The following is a 25644-nucleotide window of genomic DNA, read 5'->3' as shown; positions in this document are numbered from 1 at the left end:
TGGCGTCGTCGTCGTCGTCGTCGTCGTTGTCTGAAGACACCTTAGTTTTCGCACTCTAACTTTAGTTTAAGTGAATGGATCTCAATGAAATTTTACCATAAGGTTCAATACCACAAAAGGAAGGTGGAGATTGATTTTGATGGTTGTGGTACCCACAGTTAAGGAATTAGGGGCCAAAAATAAGCATTTTTGTAACTTCCAGACATAACTTGTGTGTAAGTGTATGGATCTCTCTGACATTGTACCACAAGGTTCCATATCACAAAGGGAATCCTGGGATTGATTTTGGGGGTAATTGCCTTCAAATTTTAGGAATTAGGGGCAAAAAAGGGGCAAAAAACAAGCATTTTTCTAGTTTCATGACAATAACTTGTGTGTAAAGGTATGGATCTTTATGAAATTGTACTACAAGGTTCCATATCACAAAGGGAAAGCTGGAATTGAGTTTGGGGGTAATTGCCCAAAAAGTTTAGGAATAAGGGGCAAAAAAGGGGCCAAAGATAAGCATTTTTCTAGTTTCCAGACAATAACTTGAGTTCAAATGTATGGATCTCTCTGAAATTGTACTGCAAGGTACCATACCACAAAGGGAAGGCTGGGATTGATTTTGGGGGTAATTCCCTCAAAATTTTAGTAGTTAGGGGCCATAAAAGGGCAAAAAAACAAGCATTTTTCTAGTTTCAGGGCAATAACTTGTGTGTAAGTGTATTGATCTTTATGAAATTGTACAACAAGGTTCCATATCACAAAGGGAAAGCTGGGTTTGAGTTTGGGGGTAATTGCCCTAAACGTTTAGGAATTTGGGGTCAAAAAGGGGCAAAAAAACAATCATTTTTCTAGTTTCCAGACAATAACTTGTGTTCAAGTGTATGGATCTCTCTGAAATTGTACTGCAAGGTAGCATACCATAAAGGGACAGCTGGGAATGAGTTTTTGGGGGTGATGAATCATAAGGGGGTTAAAAAAATTGGGGGTGGGGGATTTTTTTTTTTCATTTTTTTTCTTTAAAATTTTCCATTTTAAATTGGTTATTTCTGATTTATATATAAAAGCAAATAATAATGATATGGTTTGAATAGGTAAATTTAAAATTTTGAAGTTCTGTGTGAGAAACCTATGCTGTGTCAAATATTTAATCACAATCCAAATTCAGTGCTGTATCAAGCTTGAATGTTGTGTCCATACTTGCCCCAACTGTTCAGGGTTCGACCTCTGCAGTCGTATCAAGCTGCGCCCCAGCGGAACATTTTATTTGTTATTATCTTAGATATCATTATAATATCTAATATCTAATGCTATTAATTATGATTTTAACCTTATTTTACATGATTTCCAAAGCATCAGTAAATACAGGTGAGCGACACAGGCTCTTGAGAGCCTCTAGTTAAATCACCCTTCACCCTTTAAATAACTGACTTATTTGTATAATTTTCAGTGGTTCTTCCATGTATTGTAACTGACTGGAATGTTTGGTCAGCAGCTGATGCTACTGGCTCTTCATTCAGATGGAGATTTGTAACCAGACCAGCAATTAATGGAGGAAAAGAATGTCCAGATCTAATACAGGGCAGAAAAAGTATGATTATAAACAATATGTTCAATATATATACAGACTTGTCAGATTTACACATTTTTAAAGTTAAATAAACTATTGATCATAATTTTAAATGATCATGTTTCACTAGAAACTCTATTCATTGAGCATCTTACAAAAAAACTGTAAGTAAATAGATAACATTTTAATGGCAGTTAACATGAGGTAATTCTGAAAAGAGTAAAAATTGTTGGGTTTTTTTTCAAATAAATTGTGTCAAAGTTCCTTCTCTGCCCAATGCTTAAGTAAAAAGTAAAAAAATTGGATAGTTTCAAACAGAATTGGTTATAGAATTGAACAAGTTATGAAAAGAATCTTACAGTACTAGTTCAGCAGTCAAACTGAATATCTCTTGTAAAGCAGTTCACAATAATACATTTATTTCTTGTTCCATGTGTGCTGACATTTAAATAATTCCCTATAGTATCAAACTGAAATTATTGTCTTTCTATTTTTATCAGTACCACTGCCACTTATTGTGGGTCCATGGAATACATGGGCAGCACCTGATGCCACTGGAAGCACCTTCAGATGGAGATATGTATTGCGACCAGCAATTAACAAGGATGAAAAGGTTCCAGAACTCATTGAGGCCAAGAAGGGTAAATAAACCTAATTTTTATGGTTAGAATAATAAACAGCTGATAGTATTGACCACTTTTGTATGAATAAAACAGTTTCAGAGTAATGGAAGATTCTTAGCTTTCAATTGCGTTTTTTTAACAATTTCCACATTCATGTGTAAATTAGGTAATTTTGAAATCGTACTTAAGATACTTCTAAAATGCAGCTTAAATCCAAATTTTATAATGCACCAGCCATCACCAGAGGGGGCATTAAGTGTTACCTTTGTCTGTTCGTACCTTCTTCTTACGTAACCGTTCTTGAGTTATGCCCCTTTTTAACGTTATATGCAAGGGGGCATCATCTGTGTCCAATGGACATATTCTCCATTTATTTGTTTTACTTTCAGTTCCACTTCCATGTATTGTAAATGACTGGAACGCATGGTCAGCACCTGATGCAACTGGATCTTCATTCAGATGGAGATTTGTTGTCAGACCAGCCATAAACGGAGGAAAAGAATGTCCAGATCTTATACAGTCAAGAAAGGGTATGACTATGAAATATGTGCCAATTGTCCTAAGTCAGGAGCCTGTTATTTAGTGGTTGTCATTTGTTGCTGTATACCATTTTTGTTTTTCTTTATGGTTTTGTACATAAATCAGGCCATTAGTTTTTTTAGTTTGGATTGTTGTACATTTTTCATTTTGTTGCCTTTTATAGATTGCTATGCGGTATAGGTTTTGCTCATTGTTGAAGGCCCTATGGTGACCTATAGATTCTAACCTTGAATGGTCTCATTGGGAATCATATCACATCTTAGATTTAAATAATCTTGTCATGGTTCTCAAAACTCTCTTTTTTTTTTTTTGGCTTCCACAACTTTTAAAAGAATGATGGTTACCAAAAAAGCTTATTTACATAATTTTGAGATTGGGGGATATAATTCACTGCAAATTTTGTAAATGACAATCATTTTTGGGTTGATAATATATATGAAAGTTTGACCCTAAAAGTGTTTACACCTTTCATGCAAAAAAATATCAAATCATACCTGATAGTCAATTATGGGCCCAGATTTTAGGAGCAATATATATAATATTTATCTATATTATTTTAACACTTTTTTCATTGTCAATTTTGATTGACAGTGAACCACAAAGACCACTTACAATATTTGAATTTTTTTAAAGGCCGGCTTCCATTAGTTGACTGTTTTAGACAATTAAGGGTTTATTACTGGTTTCATGTGTACTGTAATTTAATTAACTCCAAATAGTATGAAACTGAAATCATTGTTTCTCTCTTTTTAATAGTACCATTGCCACTTATTGTGGGTCCATGGAATACATGGGCAGCGCCTGATGCCACTGGAACCACCTTTAGATGGAGATCTGTATTACGACCAGCAATTAACAAGGATGAAAAGGTTCCAGAACTCATTGAGGCCAAGAAAGGTAAATTGATCTTATTTTCTTGGTTCTTATAAAAGAAAGTTGAAAGTATTGACCACTGTTCCAGCAAAATCTGCTTTACCTGATACATTTTTTTCATGTTAATTTAAAATAAAATCATTACAAGTCAGTTGTTACTGCATTTTTACATACTGGCTTTGTTCTTTCAGAATACAAATGTACCAATTCAGCCAATAGCAAGAAAAGGATTGTTGTTAGAATAAAACAGTCACAGTGTAATGAAAATAGGATAATCTCAATTAAGCCAATGATTGACTTTCTATTACAAACAGATTCTGGAATTTAAAAATCAAACAATGAATTCAGTTTTGATAAAATTTTACAAACTGTACATCCTTAAGTCAATCAGTTACTTTTTTAATCGTTGTGAAATTAAAATTTACCATGTAACCATAATTAATTGTATAACTTTCAGTCAAACTGCCATGTATTGTCAGTGACTGGAATGTATGGTCAGCACCTGATGCTACAGGCTCTTCATTCAGATGGAGATTTGTTGTCAGACCAGCAATTAATGGAGGACAAGAATGTCCAGACCTCATACAGGGCAAGAAAGGTGTGACTATAATCAACATTTACAATAAATATAAATCACTAGTCAGAATTCTATAATTTCAATGTAAATAACTCTTGACAATTTATATTATATGATCATTTTACACCCGAAATTCCATTCAAAAAGCTTCTCACAAAACAAAAATCAGTTTTTGTCTCGTTTTTAATTGCATCAGTAACAGAAGTTTATCTTAGGCATACTGTTTTTAGCTATGGTATAAAAATAAGAAGATGTGGTAAGGTGTCATCATAAAAAAATTTAATTAAAGTTTTGTAATTAGGTCAGTTTGAGTGGGACCACATAGGTCAATTATATTTTTTTTTACAGTTGAATGAGCATTGACACATATTTCCACATACCACATCTAAGTTTTGAATAATCTTGTATTGGTTCTCAAAACTCTCATTTTTATTGGTTTCAACAACTTTAAAAGAATGATGGTGGCAAAAAAAGCTAATTTACATATTTTTGAGATTGAGCAATAAAATTCACTGCAAGTTTTGTTATAAAAAATTCATTTTTGGATTGAGAATATATATAAAAGTTTCACTCTAAATGTGTCCACACCTTTCATGCAAATAAAAAATATCAAATCATACCAATCTAGTCATTTTTGGGCCCAGACTTTAGGAGCAAAATATATCATATTTATCTACGTTATGTAAACACTTTTTTCATTGTTTTAGACAATTAAGGGTTTATTACTAGTTTCATGTGTACTGCCATTTAAATAAATCAAAATGGTATGAAACAGAAATCATTGTTTCTCTCCTTTAACAGTACCATTGCCACTTATTGTGGGTCCATGGAATACATGGGCAGCACCTGATGCCACTGGAAGCACCTTCAGATGGAGATATGTATTGCGACCAGCAATTAACAAGGATGAAAAGGTTCCAGAACTCATTGAGGCCAAGAAAGGTAAAAGAAAGCTGAAAGTATTGACCACTATTGCAGCAAAATCGTATTTACCTGAAACAATTATTTCTTTTTAATTAATTAGTTGCAAGTCAGATGCTTCTGCATTTTTACATATAAGCATTGTTCTTTCAGAATACAAATGTACCAATTACTTCATCAATCTGCAGTTTATATAATTAATTCAATATCAAACCAATCATCTTGATGAAAAAATCAGCTCATTGCAAGAAAAGATCATTGTTAGAATAAAACAGTCACAGTGTAATGAACATATGATAATCTAAAGCCAATGAATAGAATCTGGAATTTAAAATCAAACTGAATTCAGTTTTGAATAAAATTTCACAAACTGTTACATCCTTAAGTCAATCACATACTTGTTTAATCGGTGTGAAATTAAAATTAATCATGTTACCATATTTAATTGTATAACTTTCAGTCAAGCTGCCATGTATTGTCAGTGACTGGAATGTATGGTCAGCACCTGATGCTACAGGCTCTTCATTCAGATGGAGATTTGTTGTCAGACCAGCAATTAATGGAGGACAAGAATGTCCAGACCTCATACAGGGCAAGAAAGGTATGACTATAATCAACATTTACAATAAATATAAATATCAAAGTAGTTAACTCTTGATAATTATTATTATATGATCATGTTACACACGAAATTCCATTCAAAAAGCTTCTCACAAAAAAATTCAGTTTTTGTCTAGCTTTTTACTGCATCAGTAACAGAAGTTTATCCTAGGCATACTGTTTTCATCTATGGTATAAAAGTAAGAAGATGTGGTAAGGTGTTGTCATAAAAAATTTGATGAAAGTTTTGTAATAAGGTCAGTTTGAGTGGGACCACATTCTGTAGGTCAATTATATTTTGTTTGCAGTTGAATGAGCATTGACACATATTTCCATGTAGAATATTCATCCCCGACTCAGTCATGGCTCATTGACTTTAAAACTTATGCATAACTCTCATGTTTAAGTTTGTGATAAGATCAGGTTAATGGGAATCGTTACATAAGTGCATGATATTTAGTATGCAGTTGAATTAGCATTTGCACATATCATTTTCATTGAGATTATTTGACCCTGTCCCCTAAGTCATTGTCTATTAACTGAAACTTTAGCATAGCTTAGAAGTAAGTTTGTGATTAGATCAGTTTAAGGGTAACCACTAATGGTGAGTCAATAATATGTGGCATGTTTATTGCTCTGTTCATAAATCAGGCTGGTAGTTTTCCAGTTTGGATTGTTTTACATTTGTTATTTCGTGGCCTTTTATAGATTGCTATGTGGTGTTGATTTTTCTCATTGTTGAAGGCCCTATAGTGACCTATTGATGCTAGCCTTGAGTTGGCTCATTTGGAATCATACCACATCTTAGTTTTAAATAATGTAGTCATGGTTCTCTAAAATCTCTTTTTTTTCCCACAACTTTAAAAGAATGATGGTGGCAAAAAAAAATAATTTGCATATTTTTTAGATTGAGGGATAAACTTCACTGCAAGTTTTGTTATTAAAAATCATTTTTGGGTTGAGAATATATATAAAACTTTGACTCTAAATGTGTTCACACCTTTCATGCAAATAAAAAATATCAAATCATACCAGATAGTCAATTTTGTGCCCAGACTTTAGGAGCAAATTTATCATAACTTATCTTCATTATTTAAACACTTTTTTCATTGTCAATTTTGATTAATAGTGAATCACAAAGACCACTTACAATATTTGAAAAATTTTAAAGGCTTGCATAAGTTTACTGTTTTAGACAATTAAAGGTTTATAATTAGCTTCATGTGCACTGCTATTAAGTAAATAACTCCAAATGGTATGAAACTGAAATCATTGTTTCTCTCTTTTTAACAGTACCATTGCCACTTATTGTGGGTCCATGGAATACATGGGCAGCACCTGATGCCACTGGAAGCACCTTCAGATGGAGATATGTATTGCGACCAGCAATTAACAAGGATGAAAAGGTTCCAGAACTCATTGAGGCCAAGAAAGGTAAATTGACCTTATTATAGTGGTTCATAAAAAAGAAAACTGAAAGTATTGACCACTATTGCAGCAAAATCTGTTTTACCTGATACAATTTTTTCTTTTCAATTTAAAAAACAGCATTGCAAGTTAGTTTTTACTGCATTTTTACATATTGACCATGTTCTTTTAGAATACAAATCTACCAATTACCTCTTTTATCTGCAGTTTATATAATTAATTCAATATCAAACCAATCATCTTCATAAAAAAATCAGCAGATTGCAAGAAAAGATTGTTGTTAGAATAAAACAGTCACAGTGTAATGAAAATATGATAATCTCAAGCCAATGATTGACTTTCTATTACAAACAGAATCTGGAATTTTAAAATCAATCAATGAATTCAGTTTTGAATAAAATTTCACAAACTGTACATCCTTAAGTCAATCAGATACTATTTTGATGTTGTGAAATTAAAATTTACCATGTAACCATATTTAATTGTATAACTTTCAGTCAAGCTGCCATGTGTTGTTAGTGACTGGAATGTATGGTCAGCACCTGATGCTACAGGCTCTTCATTCAGATGGAGATTTGTTGTCAGACCAGCAATTAATGGAGGACGAGAATGTCCAGACCTCATACAGGGCAAGAAAGGTATGACTAAAATCAACATTTACAATAAATATGAATAACTAGTCAGAATTCTATAATTTCAAAGTAGTTAACTCTTGACAATTTATATCATATGATAATTTTATACCCAAAATTCCATTCAAAAAGCTTCTCACAAAAATATTTTTGTTTTTGTCTGGCTTCTAACTGCATCAATAACAGAAGTGTATCTTGGGCATACTGTTTTCAGCTATGGTGTTTTCATAAAAAATTTGATAAAAGTTTTGTAATTAGGTCAGTTTGAGTGGGACCACATTCTGTAGATCAATTATATTTTGTTTTGCAGTTGAATGAGCATTGACACATATTTCCATTGATATTATCCATCCCCCACTTTGTCATGGTCCATTGACTTTAAAACTTATGCATAACTTACCACATGTTTAAGTTTGTGATAAGATCAGGTTAATAGGAATCGTTACATAAGTGCATGATATTTAGTATGCAGTTGTATTAGCATTGGCACACATCATTCCCATTGAGATTAGTTGATCCTGTCCCCTAGTCATTGTCTATTGACTGAAACTTTTGCATAGCTTACCAGTAAGTTTGTGATTAGATCAGTTTAAGGGTAACCACTAATGGTGAGTCAATAATATGTGGCATGTTTATTGTTCTGTTCAGAAATCAGGCTGTTAGTTTCCTAGTTTGGAGTGTTTTACATTTGTCATTTTGTGGCCTTTTATAGATTACTCTGCGGTATGGATTTTGCTCATTGTTGCTGGCTGTTTGGTGACCTGAAGATGCTTACCTTGAGTTGTCTCATTTAGAATCATACCACATCTTAGTTTTGAATAATCTTGTCATGGTTCTCAAAACTCATTTTTTGTCTTTTTTATTGTTTCCACAACTTTAAAAGAATGATGATGGCAAAAAAAAGCTTATTTTACATATTTTTGAGATTGAGGGATAAACTTCACTACAAGTTTTGTTATTGACAATCATTTTTGGGTTGAGAATATATATAAAAGTTTACCCTAAAGGTGTTCACACCTTTCATGCAAATAAAAGATATCAAATCATACCCTATAGTCATTTTTGGGCCCAGACTTTAGGAGCAAAATATATCATATTTATCTACATTCTTTAAACACTTTTTTCATTGTCAATTTTGATTGACAGTGAATCACAAAGACCACTTAAAATATTTGAAGATTTTGAAGGCTGCATATATAAGTTTACTGTTTTAGACAGTTAAGGGTTTATTACTAGTTTCATGTGTACTACCATTTAAATAACTCCAAATGGTATGAAACAGAAATCATTGTTGCTCTCTTTTTAACAGTACCATTGCCACTTATTGTGGGTCCATGGAATACATGGGCAGCACCTGATGCCACTGGAAGCACCTTCAGATGGAGATATGTATTGCGACCAGCAATTAACAAGGATGAAAAGATTCCAGAACTCATTGAGGCCAAGAAAGGTAAATTGACCACTATTGCAGCAAAATCTGTTTTACCTGATACAATTTTTTCTTGTTAATTAAAAAAAACAGCATTGCAAGTTAGTTGTTACTGCATCTTTGCATATAAACATTGTTCTTCCAGAATACTAATGTACCAATTACTTCTTCAATCTGCAGTTTATATAATTAATTCAATATCAAACCAATCATTTTGATAAAAAAAATAAGCGGATTGCAAGAAAATATTGTTGTTAAAATAAAACAGTCACAGTTTAATGAAAATATGATAATCTCAAGCCAATCATTGACTTTCTATTACAAACAGAATCTGGATTTTTAAAATCAAACAATGAAGTCAGTTTTGAATAAAATTTCACACAAACTGTACAACCTTAAGTCAATCAGATACTTTTTTAATCATTGTGAAATAAAAATTTACCATGTAACCATATTTAATTGTACAACTTTTAGTCAAGCTGCCATGTATTGTCGGTGACTGGAATGAATGGTCAGCACCTGATGCTACAGGCTCTTCATTCAGATGGAGATTTGTTGTCAGACCAGCAATTAATGGAGGACAAGAATGTCCAGACCTCATACAGGGCAAGAAAGGTATGACTTTAATCGACATTTATGATAAATATAAATTACTAGTCAGAATTCTATAATTTCAAAGTAGTTAACTCTTGACAATTTATATTATATGATCATGTTACACCCGAAATTCCATTCATAAAGCTTCTCACAAAAAAAAATTCAGTTTTCGCCTTGCTTTTAACTGCATCAGTAACAGAAGTTAATCTTAGGCATACTGTTTTCAGGTATTGTTTAAAAATGAGAAGATGTGGTAAGGTGTCATTAAAATTTCATAAAAGTTTTGTAATTAGGTCAGTTTGAGTGGGACCACATGCTGTAGGTCAGGTATATTTTGTTTGCAGTTGAATGAGCATTGACACATATTTCCATGGATATTATCCATCCCCCACTTAGTCATGGTCCATTGACTATAAAACCTATGCATAACTTACATGTTTAAGTTTGTGATAAGATCAGTTTAATGGGAATCGTTACATAAGTGCATGAAATTTAGTATGCAGTTGCATTAGCATTGGCACACATCCTTTCTATTGAGATTAGTTTATCCTGTCCCCTAGTCATTGTCTATTGACTGAAACTTTTGCATAGCTTACAAGTAAGTTTGTGATTAGATCAGTTTAAGGGTAACCGCTAATGGTGAGTCAATAATATGTGGCATGTTTATTGTTCTGTTCAGAAATCAGGCTGTTAGTTTTCTAGTTTGGATTGATTTATATTTGTCATTTCGTGGCCTTTTATATATTGCTATGCGGTATGGACTTTGCTCATTGTTGAAGGCCCTATGGTGACCTATAGATTCTAACCTTGAGTTGTCTCATGGGGAATCATACCACATCTTAGTTTTGAATAATCTTGTCATGGTTTTCAAAACTCTAAGTTTATTTTTTTTCAACAACTTTAAAAGAAAGATGGTGGCAAAAAAAGCTTATTTACATATTTTTGAGATTGGGAGATAAAATTCACTGCAAGTTTTGTTATTGACAATCATTTGTGGGTTGAGAATATATATAAAAGTTTTACCCTAAATGTGTTCACACCTTTCATGCAAATAAAAAATATCAAATCATACCAGATAGTCATTTTTTAGCCCAGACTTTAGGAGCAAAATATATCACATTTATCATTATTATTTTAACACTTTTTTCATTGTCAATTTAGATTGACAGTGAATCACAAGACCAATTACAATATTTGAAAATTTTTAAAGGCTTGCATAAATTTACTGTTTAAGACAATTAAGGGTTTATTACTAGTTTAATGTGTACTGCCAATTAAATTAAGTCAAAATCGTATGAAACTGAAATCATTGTTGCTCTCTTTTTAAAAGTACCATTGCCACTTATTGTGGGTCCATGGAATACATGGGCAGCACCTGATGCCACTGGAAGCACATTCAGATGGAGATATGTATTGCGACCAGCAATTAACAAGGATGAAAAGGTTCCAGAACTCATTGAGGCCAAGAAAGGTAAATTGACATTATTTTTGTGGTTCTTAATAAAGAAAGCTGAAAGTATTGACCACTATTACAGCAAAATCTGTTTTACCTGAAACATTTTTTTCTTTTTAATTAGAAAAAAGCATTGCAAATTAGTTGTTACTGCATTTTTACATATTAGCTTTAATCTTTCAGAATGCAAATGAACCAATTACTTCTTAAATCTGCAGTTTATATAATTAATTCAATATCAAACCAATCATCTTGATAAAAAGTCAGCAGATTGCAAGAAAAGATTGTTGTTAATCAGATACTTTTTTAATCATTGTGAAATTAAAATTTACCATGTTATCATATTTAATTGTATAACTTTCAGTCAAGCTGCCATGTATTGTCAGTGACTGGAATGAATGGTCAGCACCTGATGCTACAGGCTCTTCATTCAGATGGAGATTTGTTGTCAGACCAGCAATTAATGGAGGACAAGAATGTCCAGACCTCATACAGGGCAAGAAAGGTATGACTATAATCAACATTTACAATAAATATAAATAACTGGTCAGAATTCTATAATTTCAAAGTAGTTTACTCTTGACAATTTATATTATATGATCATTTTACACCCAAAATTCCATTCAAAAAGCTTCTACCAAATAAAAATTCAGTTTTTGTCTCGCTTTTAACTGCATCAGTAACAGAAGTTTGTCTTGGGCATACTGTTTTCAGCTATGGTGTTGTCATAAAAAATTTGATAAAAGTTTTGTAATTAGGTCAGTTTGAGTGGGACCACAAGTTGTAGATCAATTATATTTTGTATGCAGCTGAATGAGCATTGACACATATTCCCATCTGGATTATCCATCCCCTACTCAGTCATGGTCTATTTATTTTAAAACTTATGCATAACTTGCATGTTTAAGTTTGTGATAAGATCAGTTTAATGGGAATTGTTACATAAGTGCATGATATTTACTATGCAGCTGTATTAGCATTGGCACACATCATTTCCATTGAGATTAGTTGACCCTGTTCCCCAAGTCATTGTCTTTTGACTGAAACTTTTGCATAGCTAACAAGTAAGTTTGTGATAAAATCAATTTAAGGGTAACCATAAATGATGAGTCAATAATATGTGGCATGGTTTTGTATTAGCAGCTGCACATCTCATTTCTGTTGAAATTATTTGGCCTTGCCCTTCTCAGCCATGGTCAATTGAATTTGAAATTTTTGCATAGTTTATATATTAATTGCTGCAATTTCATTTTCAATATATACATTATGTTATCAAAATCAGATACACAAAATTTGAGAAAGATTTGGTTATAAATTTTTAGCAAAAGCTGAAAAGAATCTTTAATTACTAGCAGTTTTTCAATAGGTTCAGCAGCTAAACTAAACAATAGTAGACAATAAAGCATTAATTTCTTTTTCCTTGTGTACTGCTTTTAAGTAATTCCCTATTGTATCAAACTGAAATCATTGTTTCTCTCTTTTTAATAGTACCACTGCCACTTATTGTGGGTCCATGGAATACATGGGCAGCACCTGATGCCACTGGAAGCACCTTCAGATGGAGATATGTATTGAGACCAGCAATTAACAAGGACGAAAAGGTTCCAGAACTCATTGAGGCCAAGAAGGGTAAATATACCTAATTTACTTGATTAAGGTAAAAAAAAAGAAAAAGCTTACAGTGTTTACCTGTATTGCAGTTGATTTACTCAGGTTACAATGTTTATGCATTGAGGCTTAGTTTTCTCAGGATACCAATTACCCAAATTTTTATGCTTAAGTTTGAATAACCTATTCAAATTGGATAAAAAAACATTAATGGTACCAATTTTACGGCACCAGATATACATTTTGACATATAACATCTCTTCAGTGATGCTGGAGGCCAAAGTATTAAAAAGTTTAAGCCTGAACAAATGTTGAAGAGCTGATAAAATCAATATGGACCAAAGGTAAACCCAAAATCCAAACATGGAATGATAGGGAGGGAGATACACTGGTGATAAGAAAATTAGGTTATTGAAAGGGACAGATTGTTAATAGTATAAAACAGTCACAACTAAATATTCTAGATCAAATGATATACAAAGATTTTAAAAGAAAAAAAAGCAAAACTAAGAATATTGCACAGAGTCAATCAGGTACTTTTTTTTATCATGTTTAAATTACAGCAAATCACATAAACATCTTTTCTTTATAACTTTTAGTTCAACTTCCATGTATTGTAACTGACTGGAATGAATGGTCAGCACCTGATGCTACAGGCTCTTCATTCAGATGGAGATTTGTTGTCAGACCAGCCATTAATGGAGGAAAAGAATGTCCAGACCTCATACAGTCAAAGAAAAGTATAAATTAAAAATCCCTATGTACAATAAATATACATGCTTAATGAAAACTTCAAAGTAGTTAACTCATCACCATATATATTATGTGCATGGTTTTTTTTTTTCCATCAGAACATCCATTTGATGTGTATCTCTTAATACCAGACTGACGATAGTAGGGGCATTGTGGTTTTTGTCTGTGCCACTGTATGTCATGACCAGGATCAAGTTTAAAGTAGTTAATACTATAAAGGTGTGAGGAAATCAACTTGAAACTTAGTACATATGTTCATTATGGTGTGAACTTTAAAAAAAAGATATGCCAAATTAGGTTTTTGTTCTAGATTTCATGGTTCACTGATCATGTTAATTTTTTGGTGTAGTGTAGTTTACCGTCAAGTTGTGATCACATCAACTTAAAACTTATTGCACATGTTCATTATGATTTTAACTTGTTCTACATAGTTGCCAAATAGTTCAGTTTCAAAATTAGGGCTTAGTCACAGATTTTGTAGTTGACTAAAATTGCATATGGATTGTGATATTGTTTAATGGGGCATTTTGAGTCATTGGTAGTAGTTCTAGATAAAAGTTTACCAGAATTTATGGTTTTCCTCATTCAATTTTTTCACACTTTATCTTAGGCGATTTTAGTGATCAACTGGTTACTCTTTAATTGTTTGTAAAATGATCAATAAAAGAGGAAAATTGATTTTTTATGGATTATATACACTGATTTCAATGAAATTTCAAGAAAATGCCCCTGTCTGAACATTTTTCCAATGACGAACCCTCAATATTGAACCAAGTTTTGGTTCATATGTGAAAAATAATTAGCCTGATCTACTTATTGATAAAGTTATGACAATTGTTCACATCTTACCTGATGCTGTCAGCTTTTCCATTGCCATCATAGCTCAACTTCTCATTAAGAACCTCAGAAATTTATTTTTAAAATCAAGTGATAATTGGGTATTTTCAAGCAGTTTTAGTAATATTCAGTTTTCAATATAACATTTTTAAAATATGATTGTGGGCATTTTATTTAATAGTGATTTTTTATGAAAGTCACTTAGCATTAAGTTTTTTTTTAACATATTTTATCTCAGAACTATATTAATGATATTTACCTTTAACAAAAGCTGAAATAAATTTGTTTATATTATTTGTTTCTTTAAAATATGTTTGACAGTGAAAATGAAAGTCTATCCAGTAGATATTTAAGGGTTAACTTTATTACTTGTTTCATATGTTCTGCTAGTAAAATGATTCCCTAAGGTAAAAACTTAAATCATTGTTTCTCTCTTTTTAATAGTACCACTCCCACTTATTGTGGGTCCATGGAATACATGGGCAGCACCTGATGCCACTGGAAGCACCTTCAGATGGAGATATGTATTGCGACCAGCAATTAACAAGGATGAAAAGGTTCCAGAACTCATTGAGGCCAAGAAGGGTAAATAAACTGTATGCTAGTGGTTGTGCTAATGAACAGCTGATTGATCGTGATCAAATTTGTTTATAATTGCTTTATACAAATTTTCTTGTTAGTGGTGACTGTGTTTACTGAAATAAACTGATCAGTGCAGGAGAAATCTGGTTAGCTGAAAATAGTTTCTATGTTATTAAATATTTTTCTTCCAATTACGATGATTTAACCATCTCTAAATTCATGAGTAAGTCAGGATCTTTTTCATCATATTAAAATTACTTGTAAAATGCCACACATAACAATTTCTTCATTTTATAACTTTCAGTTCCACTTCCATGTATTGTCAATGACTGGAATGCATGGTCAGCACCTGACGCTACAGGCTCTTCATTCAGATGGAGATTTGTTGTCAGACCAGCCATAAACGGAGGAAAAGAATGTCCAGATCTTATACAGGGCAAGAAAGGTATGACTATAATCAACATTTACAATAAATATAAATAACTAGTCAGAATTCTATAATTTCTAAGCAGTTAACTCTTGACAATTTATATTATATGATCATTTTACACCCGAAATTCCATTCAAAAAGCTTCTCACAAAAAAAAAAATCAGTTTTTGTCTCGCTTTAACTACATCAGTAACAGAAATTAATCTTGGGCATACTGTTTTCGGCTATGGTGTTTTCATAAAAAAAAATGATAAAAGTTTTGTAATTAAGTCAGTTTGAGTGTGACCACATGCTGTAGGTCAATTATATTTTGTATACAGTCAAGAAAGGGTATGTTTATTTATGAAAGGAGAAGGTTTGTTAAGGGCCAATTTTTTAGCCTTTCGAATTTGAAAATCAAAAAGTATTGTAAATCTACCAAATGACATCTGTCACATGTTCATAAGACGTTAGTCTGTCGAATATCAGTATTTATATTTTTTTTATTTATCTTAAGTTTTGGCAATAATGCTTCAAACTCCTTGCATTTAGTGCAAATCTACTAAAACTGCAAAAAATAGCCTCATTTTAGATCTTGCCATTTGTATTTGAATGTGAGCTAAAGCTTTACCCAAAAAGAAATTTTTCTACAAGATGTATTTGACAAAGGTGCCAGTAATGTGTAAAATATATTTTTGGGGTAAGGTCTTAATTTCGACAGACAAGTACATTAATTTTGACATGTTTAGGACATTATATAGACCAGTTCATTTATCAATAAAAATAATATTTTTTTTTACAGTAAATGCTTGCATATGTTTACTGTTTTAAACATTAAGGGTTTATAATTTATTTCATGTGTACTGCCATTAAAATGATTCCCTATGGTATCAAACTTAAATCATTGTTTGTCTGTTTTTTACAGTACCACTGCCACTTATTGTGGGTCCATGGAATACATGGGCAGCACCTGATGCCACTGGAAGCACCTTCAGATGGAGATATGTATTGCGACCAGCAATTAACAAGGACGAAAAGGTTCCAGAACTCATTGAGGCCAAGAAGGGTAAATAAACCTAATTTTCATGGTTAGAATAATAAAAAGCTGATTTATTGACCACTGTTGCAACAGAATCTGTTAAACCTGATATAATTTTTTCTTGTTAGTGGTTGTTACTGCAGGGGAAAAAAGTAATCGAGGAGAAATATTGATGTATGCAGAAAATAGTTTCAGAGTAAAGAAATATTCTTAGCTTCCACTTGTGATGATTTAACAATCTCCACATTCATGTGTAAATTATGTCCTTTTGCTATTTTACTTTATATTACTAATAAAATGCAGCTCAAACTATATCTTATTTGTGCAATTTTCAGTCCAACTTCCATGTATTGTAACTGACTGGAATACTTGGTCAGCAGCTGACGCTACAGGCTCTTCATTCAGATGGAGATTTGTTGTCAGACCAGCAATTAATGGAGGAAAAGAATGTCCAGATCTTATACAATCAAGAAAGGGTATGACTATGAAATATGCTTATGATATTCACAAAACTCTCATTTTCTAATTAATTGTATTAAGGACAACTTTAAAAGATTGAAGTTGGCTGAAAAAGTTTATTTACATATTTTTGAGATTGAAGGATAAAACTCTGACCCAATTGCATTTTGTTTCATCAAATCAAACTCTTCAACTTATCAGAAATTTTTTTAAACTCCCGTTGAAGAACCAGTCAAATAATCAATGTTAGTAGTGAAAAGTGAAAAAAGGCATACTTGCAATCTTTTTTTTATTTAATTATAACAGTACCACTGCCACTGATTGTGTCTGAATGGAATACATGGTCTGCACCTGATGCCACTGGAAGCACCTTCAGATGGAGATATGTATTGCGACCAGCAATTAACAAGGATGAACCAATTCCAGAACTCATTGAGGCCAAGAAAGGTAAATATACCTTATATTTAGCTAGGTTTGACCACTGTTGCATTTGTTTGCTACTTGTTACTTGCGACCAGCAATAAACAAAGTGGGAAAAGTAACAGGTCTTATTGAAGCAAAGAAAAGTAGTTAATATAAAAAAGGAGATGTTGTATGATTGCCAATGAGACAACTATACACCAGAGTCAAAATGGTATAGATGTTAGCAATTATAGATGGATGCAGTTAAACCCAGTTACCACTTACTGTTATCATGGATAGTTTTGCAATTGAATCTTAATGTTCTAGTTGATACAGATTTTCTTGTTAGAGTCAAATTTTAGAAACCCTTACATGGTCCTTCCTGATTTTTTTCTTATTAAACAATTATAATGCAGTTATACTTTTTATTTTGTACATATAGATAAGGAAAGGAAATTTTGTAAAGATTCTTATAGAAGTGTAGGTCTAATGAAAAGTACATTTCCATTGTTAATCACCATTTTTAATCATTACAGTACCACTGCCATGTATGGTGTCTGACTGGAATGAATGGTCAGCACCTGATGCCACCGGAACTTCATTCAGATATAGATCTGTCACAAGACCACCAATCAACATAAATGGAGAATGTCCACCATTAATACAAGCTAAGAAAGGTTGGTGTCCTTTCATTTCATATAAATTGATATATATGTGCTGTATACCAAGGTGTTCTTTCTTAAATTATTAACCTTTTTAGGTATTTTTTGTGTACCAATTCACTGTTTGTTGCACTAAAAAATACTTGAAATGATTTCATTTGTTAATAAAACTAAAAAAAGTATGTTAAAAAAACAATATCTTCAAACCAAGGCTTTATGGAGTCTGAGAATGTTAAAAGAACAGTTTTGCACATGATACATACATTGTATGGTAATGCAAAAAGAAGAGTTTTACACCATGATACATAAATTGTGTGGGAATGTAAAAAGAACAGTTTTGCACCATGATACATAAATTTTGTTAACAACTTTTCTTGTAACCTGATTATTACCTCATATATACTGTACCACATTTTCTTTAATTTCGTTTGTGTAACTTTCAGTCAAACTACCATGTATTGTCACGGATTGGAACACTTGGTCATCACCTGATGCTACTGGGTCTTCATTCAGATGGAGATTTGTAACCAGACCATCAATAAATGGAGGTCAAGAATGTCCAGACCTTATACAAGGAAGAAAGGGTATGAGTTTTAACAAGATATAAAAAAGAATTGTCAATTTTTTTTTCTGATATTAAATGTTTCCTGAGGTTAACGAATTAGATCACAAAGATAAATTCTTATACATTCCAAGCCAGAACTGGACTCTGTACACAGCTTCAAATTGTAAAAACAGGCAGATATGTTACAATTGCCAAATATGTAAGCAACTACAGGTCACTGTACAGCCTTCAACAATGAGTTAAACCAATGCTGTATATTTAGCCATAAAAGTTCCACCACTGTCCTAGTAGAAAGTGGTTGTTTATTGGCATGATTGAAATGATGAATGTTTTACTACTTTTTCCACTGAAAAGTTGATTTTAGCAACACTGGCTGATCTATTTTTGCCTAGTTAGTTTTCATATTTATACCATATATTGATGTCATTTGCTTCCAAAACTTAGGGTCTTGAGTGTAGCTGATTCATTCTCTGGTTTATATGGAGATGGGGATTAGGAAATAAAACACCTTACTATCAGTGACACTTGTATAAGAAATTTTTCAATACTGTAAATTCAGAAATTATTGCGATGTTTTTATTATCGCGAAAAATGCGACAGGGTTATAATCGCAATAATTTAAACTCGCATTTTGAAATTCTTTATATGAATTAAACAGGATTTTTCTCAATATCGCCAAAATTAAAATCGCATTTTAGTCTAAAATGGCAAAATCGCAATAATAAATGCACGCAATAATTTCTGAATTTACAGTATAATATGAAATATTTTAACATAATGACATCATATGTGGTTTCAAACAGTGGACAAACTTAAAAGTTGCATCCACTCTATGTTAAATATAATGACAGCAAAAGCTCAACTCATTTTCCAAGAAATTGTATGCCTAATTCATATGATGAAAGAAAAGAAATTGTAACACTAATCCATTCAGTGTGTACATCAGCTTTGTCCACTCCTATTGTTGACAGGTGGAAATAACAAAATCTTGTTGACGGGTGGAAATTACAAAATTTGTTGATGGGTGGAAAATGTAAATCTTGTTGACGAGTGGAAATTATAAAATCTTGTTGACGGGTGGAAATTACAAAATTTGTTGATGGGTGGAAAATATAAATCTTGTTGACGAGTGGAAATAACAAAATCTTGTTGATGGGTGGAAATAACAAAATCCACCTGAGACTTAGTACATAGTGCAAAAAAAAACAATATTCTGGTTATATATCTAGGAAATCATTGCCTTTGATAATAAATAGAATTCTTTATCTAACATTATTTTTCAGTACCATTGCCATTAATTGTGTCTGACTGGAATGAATGGTCAGCACCTGATGCCACAGGAAGCTCTTTCAGATGGAGATTCGTAACAAGACCAGCAATTAACAAGGATGAACCAATTCCACCACTTATACAAGGAAAGAAAAGTAAATACTTTTATCATTATATGTTATTACTGTAAATTCAGAAATTATTGCATGCATTTATTATTGCGATTTTGTCATTTTAGACTAAAATGCGATTCCAATTTTTGCGATATTGAGAAAAATCCTGTTTAATTCATACAAAATATTTCAAAATGCGAGTTTAAATTATTGCGATTATAACCCTGTCGCATTTTTCGCAATAGTAAAAACATCACAATAATTTCTGAATTTACAGTACCATTGATATTGTGTAAGGGCACAGTAAGGGTTTTATTGTTTTCAAACTATTACATTGCTGACTTGAATCATCTTAATTGATTTATTATAGTTTTATCAACATTCTAGTCTGCCTAATCTGTTTTGCTGTAGCAGCTCATTTATTTCTTAAAAGATAAGCATTACTGTAAATTCAGAAAGGGGGGTTCAACATTTACCTTAAGTTCTTATATCAAGTAGATCATCCATATACTGTACCCTTACTTATTTTTGCAGTGCTTTTTTCATGCTTACAGTTTACTTTTTCAATTCTTGCAAAAGTCTTAACCTAACCAAAATTAAGTGATCTGCATCTATACATTATCATTTCAGTACCACTGCCATGTATGGTATCTGACTGGAATGAATGGTCAGCACCTGATGCCACAGGAACATCATTCAGATACAGATCTGTCACCAGACCACCAATCAACATAAATGGAGAATGTCCACCATTGATTCAAGCTAAGAAAGGTTGGTTTTGATTTCATAGATGAACTTTAATTTACATTGTTCTTTTACTACATTTATACTCTACTTAAAAAAAATTGTTAAGTTTGTAGACAATGTATGGCTGTCCTCTTTATACTGCAACTCTTAGAACTGTTCATAATGAAATATTTTTGGCAAAAATCAATAATTATGAATTTGAAGCGGACAACAAAAAGAACCCCAAATCTGCATTCTTTTACTCCATAAAAGATAAAACTATAGTGAGATATATTATCAATGTTGCAAACAAGGACTTTTGGTCATTTCAGTGTCTCATACACTAAAATCAAAATCTTATTCAGCCTAGTTGCAAACTGACATGACTCTTGAGATAAAGTTACAAAAAAGAGAGTGTTCTCTTATTCGTAAGCAACTTGCTTTCATAAGGCAAACATTTTTAAAAAATAATAAGTTGCTCTCCTAATTGAAATTAAACACACAAATAACTAGTGGTCAAAATGAGAATGGCTTGTGTAATTCTAACCTAAACTGAAACCAAACTATTATTATAAATTGTCTATTTTATTACTTTCAGTCAAATTGCCATGTATTGTTACGGACTGGAACACATGGTCATCACCTGATGCTACTGGCTCTTCATTCAGATGGAGATTTGTAACCAGACCATCAATAAATGGAGGTCAAGAATGTCCAGACCTTATACAGGGCAGAAAGGGTATGATTATGAAATATGTGCAAATATTACATCGATGGCCCGCTTTATGAGACTTCCTATTTATGTGTAAAAAAGATCACAAGGGTATGCATAGCAAGTCAGGACATAACTACACACAACAAAAAATATGTTGCAGTGACTTGATTGTAAGTGTTTCTCTCCACATATTGCAGTTCGTCTAAAATTTTGACCAAATTGCAATTAGTTTGAACTTAAAGAAATTTATGCATATATAAATGGAGCTTGTCGACCACTGAAGAAAATAAAATGTATTCCTATAATTTTTTGAGTCACAACAATGATATTTGACATTACATTACATTGCAAACATCATAAGGTTGATTGTTGAAAAACTGAGGAGAGTCAGAGTAAAATCATTAGAACTAAAACTTGGTTTATAAGTATTTTAACTACAATGAACACATAAAGAATGATTTCCTGTTTCTTCACTGAAATGATGTATTATGGTCTCGAAGTCATTGTGTTTATCTTGTCATTACAGTACCATTGCCATTGATTGTTTCTGATTGGAACACATGGTCTGCTGCTGATGCCACAGGAAGCTCTTTCAGATGGAGATATGTAACAAGACCAGCAATTAACAAGGATGAACCAATTCCAGAACTCATAGAAGCAAGAAAAGGTAAAGAAACCTAGTTATCTCAATTGGTTTTCCTTTAAATTTGTCAGTATATATATATATGTATAAAAAAGAAGATGTGGTATGATTGCCAATGAGACAACTCTCGACAAGAGACCAAATGACACAGAAATTAACAACTATAGGTCACCGTACGGCCTTCAACAATGAGCAAAGCCCATACCGCACAGTCAGCTATAAAAGGCCCCGAAATGACAATGTAAATCAATTCAAACGAGAAAACTAACTACCTAATGTATGTACAAAAAATGAACGAAAAACAAATATGTAAATATGTGTCTATTTAGACTGTAAAATTGTTTTTTCTACTTTTTTTTTATAGACCTTGTCTTTTATACTTTAAATATTGCAGGGAAGGTACTATCAAACACATACCATTCTATTATATAACTGGTATATCATTGTTTGTTTTCAGTCAAACTGCCATGTATTGTAACTGACTGGAATACTTGGTCAGCAGCTGATGCTACAGGCTCTTCATTCAGATGGAGATTTGTAACCCGACCAGCAATTAATGGAGGAAGAGAATGTCCAGATCTCATACAGGGCAGAAAAAGTATGTTCATTATAAAAGGATATTATTTATTATCATGTTTTTTTTGTGGCTGTAGAAAATGTTCTCAGAGCCATCATTCATTATCCATTAAATGGTTATCAGCATTTTATATCTTTATCAATATATGAATATTAAAATTGTTATTTTTTTTTTCAAAGCAAAGTTTTAAAGCTTAGAATTGATAATTTTTTTTTAAACAAACTTTCCAATATTTGATTGTTATTGCTTGATATCACTAAAATTATGATTTCCTTTGATTAATAATGACAAATCTTTGTATGAAAAATAGGTTTTTCATGGGACATTTTTCAAAATGATTAATTAACTAAATCTTATGTTTCCACTGATTTTAAAATTGAATCAATGAAAAGTTATTTAATAACATTTTATAGTACTAAATTACTATTGTAGTGAAAAATGAGGAATTTGAGGTTTGACTTGCATAAAGCATCTGGGTTTTTGTAAATATTCATGTTACCACAAATGGTATGAATACCTTAAAATCAGTAGCCAAAATGAAAAATTACTTTCTACCTCAGCAAAATAATTCATCATTGTATCAAATTGTTTATCTTGTCATTACAGTACCATTGCCATTAATTGTTTCTGACTGGAACACATGGTCTGCTACTGATGCCACAGGAAGCTCTTTCAGATGGAGATATGTACTGAGACCAGCAATTAACAAGGATGAACCAATTCCAGAACTCATACAAGCAAGAAAAGGTAAAGAAACCTAGTTATCCCAGTTGGATTTCCTTTAAATTTATCAGTATATATATATATATATATATATGGAAATAGTCTTTTTATATACCTTGAAGTTTTGTATATTCTCTGTGTGAATAGCTATTAACAAACAGGAAGACATTCAGAACTCAAAGAAGCAAGGAAATTGTCATTAAGATTTGAGTAGAATAAGTTATTGGTATGTGCAATACTGTTTTTCTGGATACAAATTTTCAAGCCTATGTTCAGTTTTAATCGGCTGTTCATAATCAGAAGTGGTAAAAAGAGTACATATAACACAACTGGTGTGACATTATCCTAGTTGAGGGAAGTAAAGGGGAGTGTGTACACTAAACAAAAAGGAAATAAAATGGTCTTTCCATGATAAACAAAAGAATACAAAAATAGCTTACATGTTGCAAATTTGCTCAAAATACTTTGAATGATGACCTTCAAGCACAAAAATAAGTCAAATAAAAATTGCAAACACTATGCAAGAAAATAAGCCTTACCACCCACCTAAGTAAGTACTTGTTGAGCAATTTATATTTACTACCTGTGTGATTGTCTGGTTCTCTCCCATGTAATACCACTGGACGTTAAGCAACCAACAATCAATCAATCCCATGTAATACTGGTAAATTTACCATGTTTCACATACACTATTTCACGTATGCACTATATACATTCCCCTGAAATTATGTTTTGAAAATGATGTCATTTAATAAACAATTATGATAACAACATTACAGTCCAAAAACTCAATAACAAGTTTTTAACTTTGATAATCCTATATATATAACACATCTTTCATAATATTCAAAATTGTTTATTTTCAGTCAAACTGCCATGTATTGTAACTGACTGGAATGAATGGTCAGCACCTGATGCTACTGGCTCTTCATTCAGATGGAGATTTGTAACCAGACCAGCAATTAATGGAGGACAAGAATGTCCAGACCTTATACAGGGCAAACGAAGTATGCTTTATAAAAATTTAATTGTGTTAATAATTGGTTAAAAAAGAGAAAAAAACATTTTATGTTTCTTAAGTTATGTATGGTTTGAAAACTGTGAGGACCAGACATCATGCAGTTGTATTTTTAATCATCTCTTGGGACAGTGCATCAATTATTATATGTTGCCCTTTTGAAAGAATAATATACTGCTAAAGAGAGGTGACAGATGCCAAAGGGATATTCAAACTCATAAGTCAAAAACAAACTGACAATGCCATGGCGAAAAACAATGAAAAGTCAAACAACAGTACACAAAACACAAAACACAACATGGAAAACTAAAGACTGAGCTACAGGAACCCCACCAAAAACCAGGGATGATCATTAAAGTTTATCATTTGCAGGTTCAAATTCTGTACAATGCAATATCTCAAAGATATCATTATGAGCCAACCTTTTGCAAGTTTTTAAACTTACTCTGAAGACCAGTGCCCTGAGAAGGCATGTCTAATCTGCCATTTTGAAAAATTGTTGATTTACTTTAATGTTTATCATTAGAATGATTTGTTACAATGGGCCTAGTGAAACATATCCTCTGATTTATTTCAAGTAATTCTTTTAGATTTGCATACTCTTAGAGGAATAAGAGCTTTTGTCCATTGATAGTACTGTTTAAAACTGAAAGTGTTGTTTAAAAGGGTACAGAAACAATAGAATGCATATATTCTGTTTTGGCACAACTTTTTAAGAATTTATCTCCTTATTGTTTTGCCCTTCCAGCTGTTTCCATTTGAGCACCACTGATGAGTCTTATGAAGACAAAACATGTGTATGGAGTACTAAAAAAGTATAACAGTAACAAAATTACAGAACTCCAAGAATAATTTCAAAAAGATAATCATGGTTCATTTCATGAGTTTCAGTGGCAGATCAGGCAGGGGGGATCCGCCCCTGAGTTTTAACCAAAAACATTTGCAGTAGCAATATTGTCTTCAACTATGTTCAAGTAAACAACATGTCTTTTAAAGTCTTGAAATAAATGCTGCCTTGTCTTTTATTTATGTTATAATATATGTTTATTTTTCAGTACCTCTGCCATGTCTTGTCAGTGAATGGGTTGAATGGACAGCACCTGATGCTACAGGAACTACATTCAGATACAGATTTGTGACTAGACCACCAATTAACATGAAGGGAGAATGTCCACCACTCATACAGGGCAAGAAGAGTAAGTATACTTTTATTCTCCATATAAAATATCATTACATTTTAATTCTCTTGGGTTTTGTTGATTTTGTTTTAAGGTTACTTCATAGCAACACATATTTATTGGTCAGGTCTATTTTTA

General features: G+C 32.1%; 1 protein-coding gene across 1 annotated transcript in view; it reads left to right on the top strand.

Annotated features, from left to right (window-relative positions):
• The window catches only part of LOC127698846 (uncharacterized), a 141382-nt gene that overhangs the window by 99619 nt on the left and 16119 nt on the right, over window positions 1-25644 (top strand). Inside the window, exons 109-138 of the mRNA XM_052202529.1 lie at window positions 1436-1576; window positions 2056-2196; window positions 2568-2708; window positions 3475-3615; window positions 4049-4189; window positions 4970-5110; window positions 5550-5690; window positions 6983-7123; window positions 7615-7755; window positions 9059-9199; window positions 9653-9793; window positions 11106-11246; window positions 11593-11733; window positions 12717-12857; window positions 13436-13576; window positions 14871-15011; window positions 15313-15453; window positions 16343-16483; window positions 16792-16932; window positions 17222-17362; window positions 17854-17994; window positions 18423-18563; window positions 19828-19968; window positions 20557-20697; window positions 21251-21391; window positions 21894-22034; window positions 22468-22608; window positions 23194-23334; window positions 24177-24317; window positions 25384-25524. Coding sequence (XP_052058489.1) covers window positions 1436-1576; window positions 2056-2196; window positions 2568-2708; window positions 3475-3615; window positions 4049-4189; window positions 4970-5110; window positions 5550-5690; window positions 6983-7123; window positions 7615-7755; window positions 9059-9199; window positions 9653-9793; window positions 11106-11246; window positions 11593-11733; window positions 12717-12857; window positions 13436-13576; window positions 14871-15011; window positions 15313-15453; window positions 16343-16483; window positions 16792-16932; window positions 17222-17362; window positions 17854-17994; window positions 18423-18563; window positions 19828-19968; window positions 20557-20697; window positions 21251-21391; window positions 21894-22034; window positions 22468-22608; window positions 23194-23334; window positions 24177-24317; window positions 25384-25524 — 4230 coding nt within the window. The remainder of the gene's footprint in view (window positions 1-1435; window positions 1577-2055; window positions 2197-2567; window positions 2709-3474; window positions 3616-4048; window positions 4190-4969; window positions 5111-5549; window positions 5691-6982; window positions 7124-7614; window positions 7756-9058; window positions 9200-9652; window positions 9794-11105; window positions 11247-11592; window positions 11734-12716; window positions 12858-13435; window positions 13577-14870; window positions 15012-15312; window positions 15454-16342; window positions 16484-16791; window positions 16933-17221; window positions 17363-17853; window positions 17995-18422; window positions 18564-19827; window positions 19969-20556; window positions 20698-21250; window positions 21392-21893; window positions 22035-22467; window positions 22609-23193; window positions 23335-24176; window positions 24318-25383; window positions 25525-25644) is intronic.

The sequence above is a fragment of the Mytilus californianus genome, unplaced genomic scaffold (genome assembly GCF_021869535.1).
Source record: "Mytilus californianus isolate M0D057914Y unplaced genomic scaffold, xbMytCali1.0.p SCAF_4, whole genome shotgun sequence".
In the NCBI taxonomy this organism is placed as follows: Eukaryota; Metazoa; Mollusca; class Bivalvia; order Mytilida; family Mytilidae; genus Mytilus; species Mytilus californianus.
The sequence above is the reverse complement of the archived record's forward strand: the minus strand, read 5'-3'. Positions and strand labels throughout refer to the sequence as shown.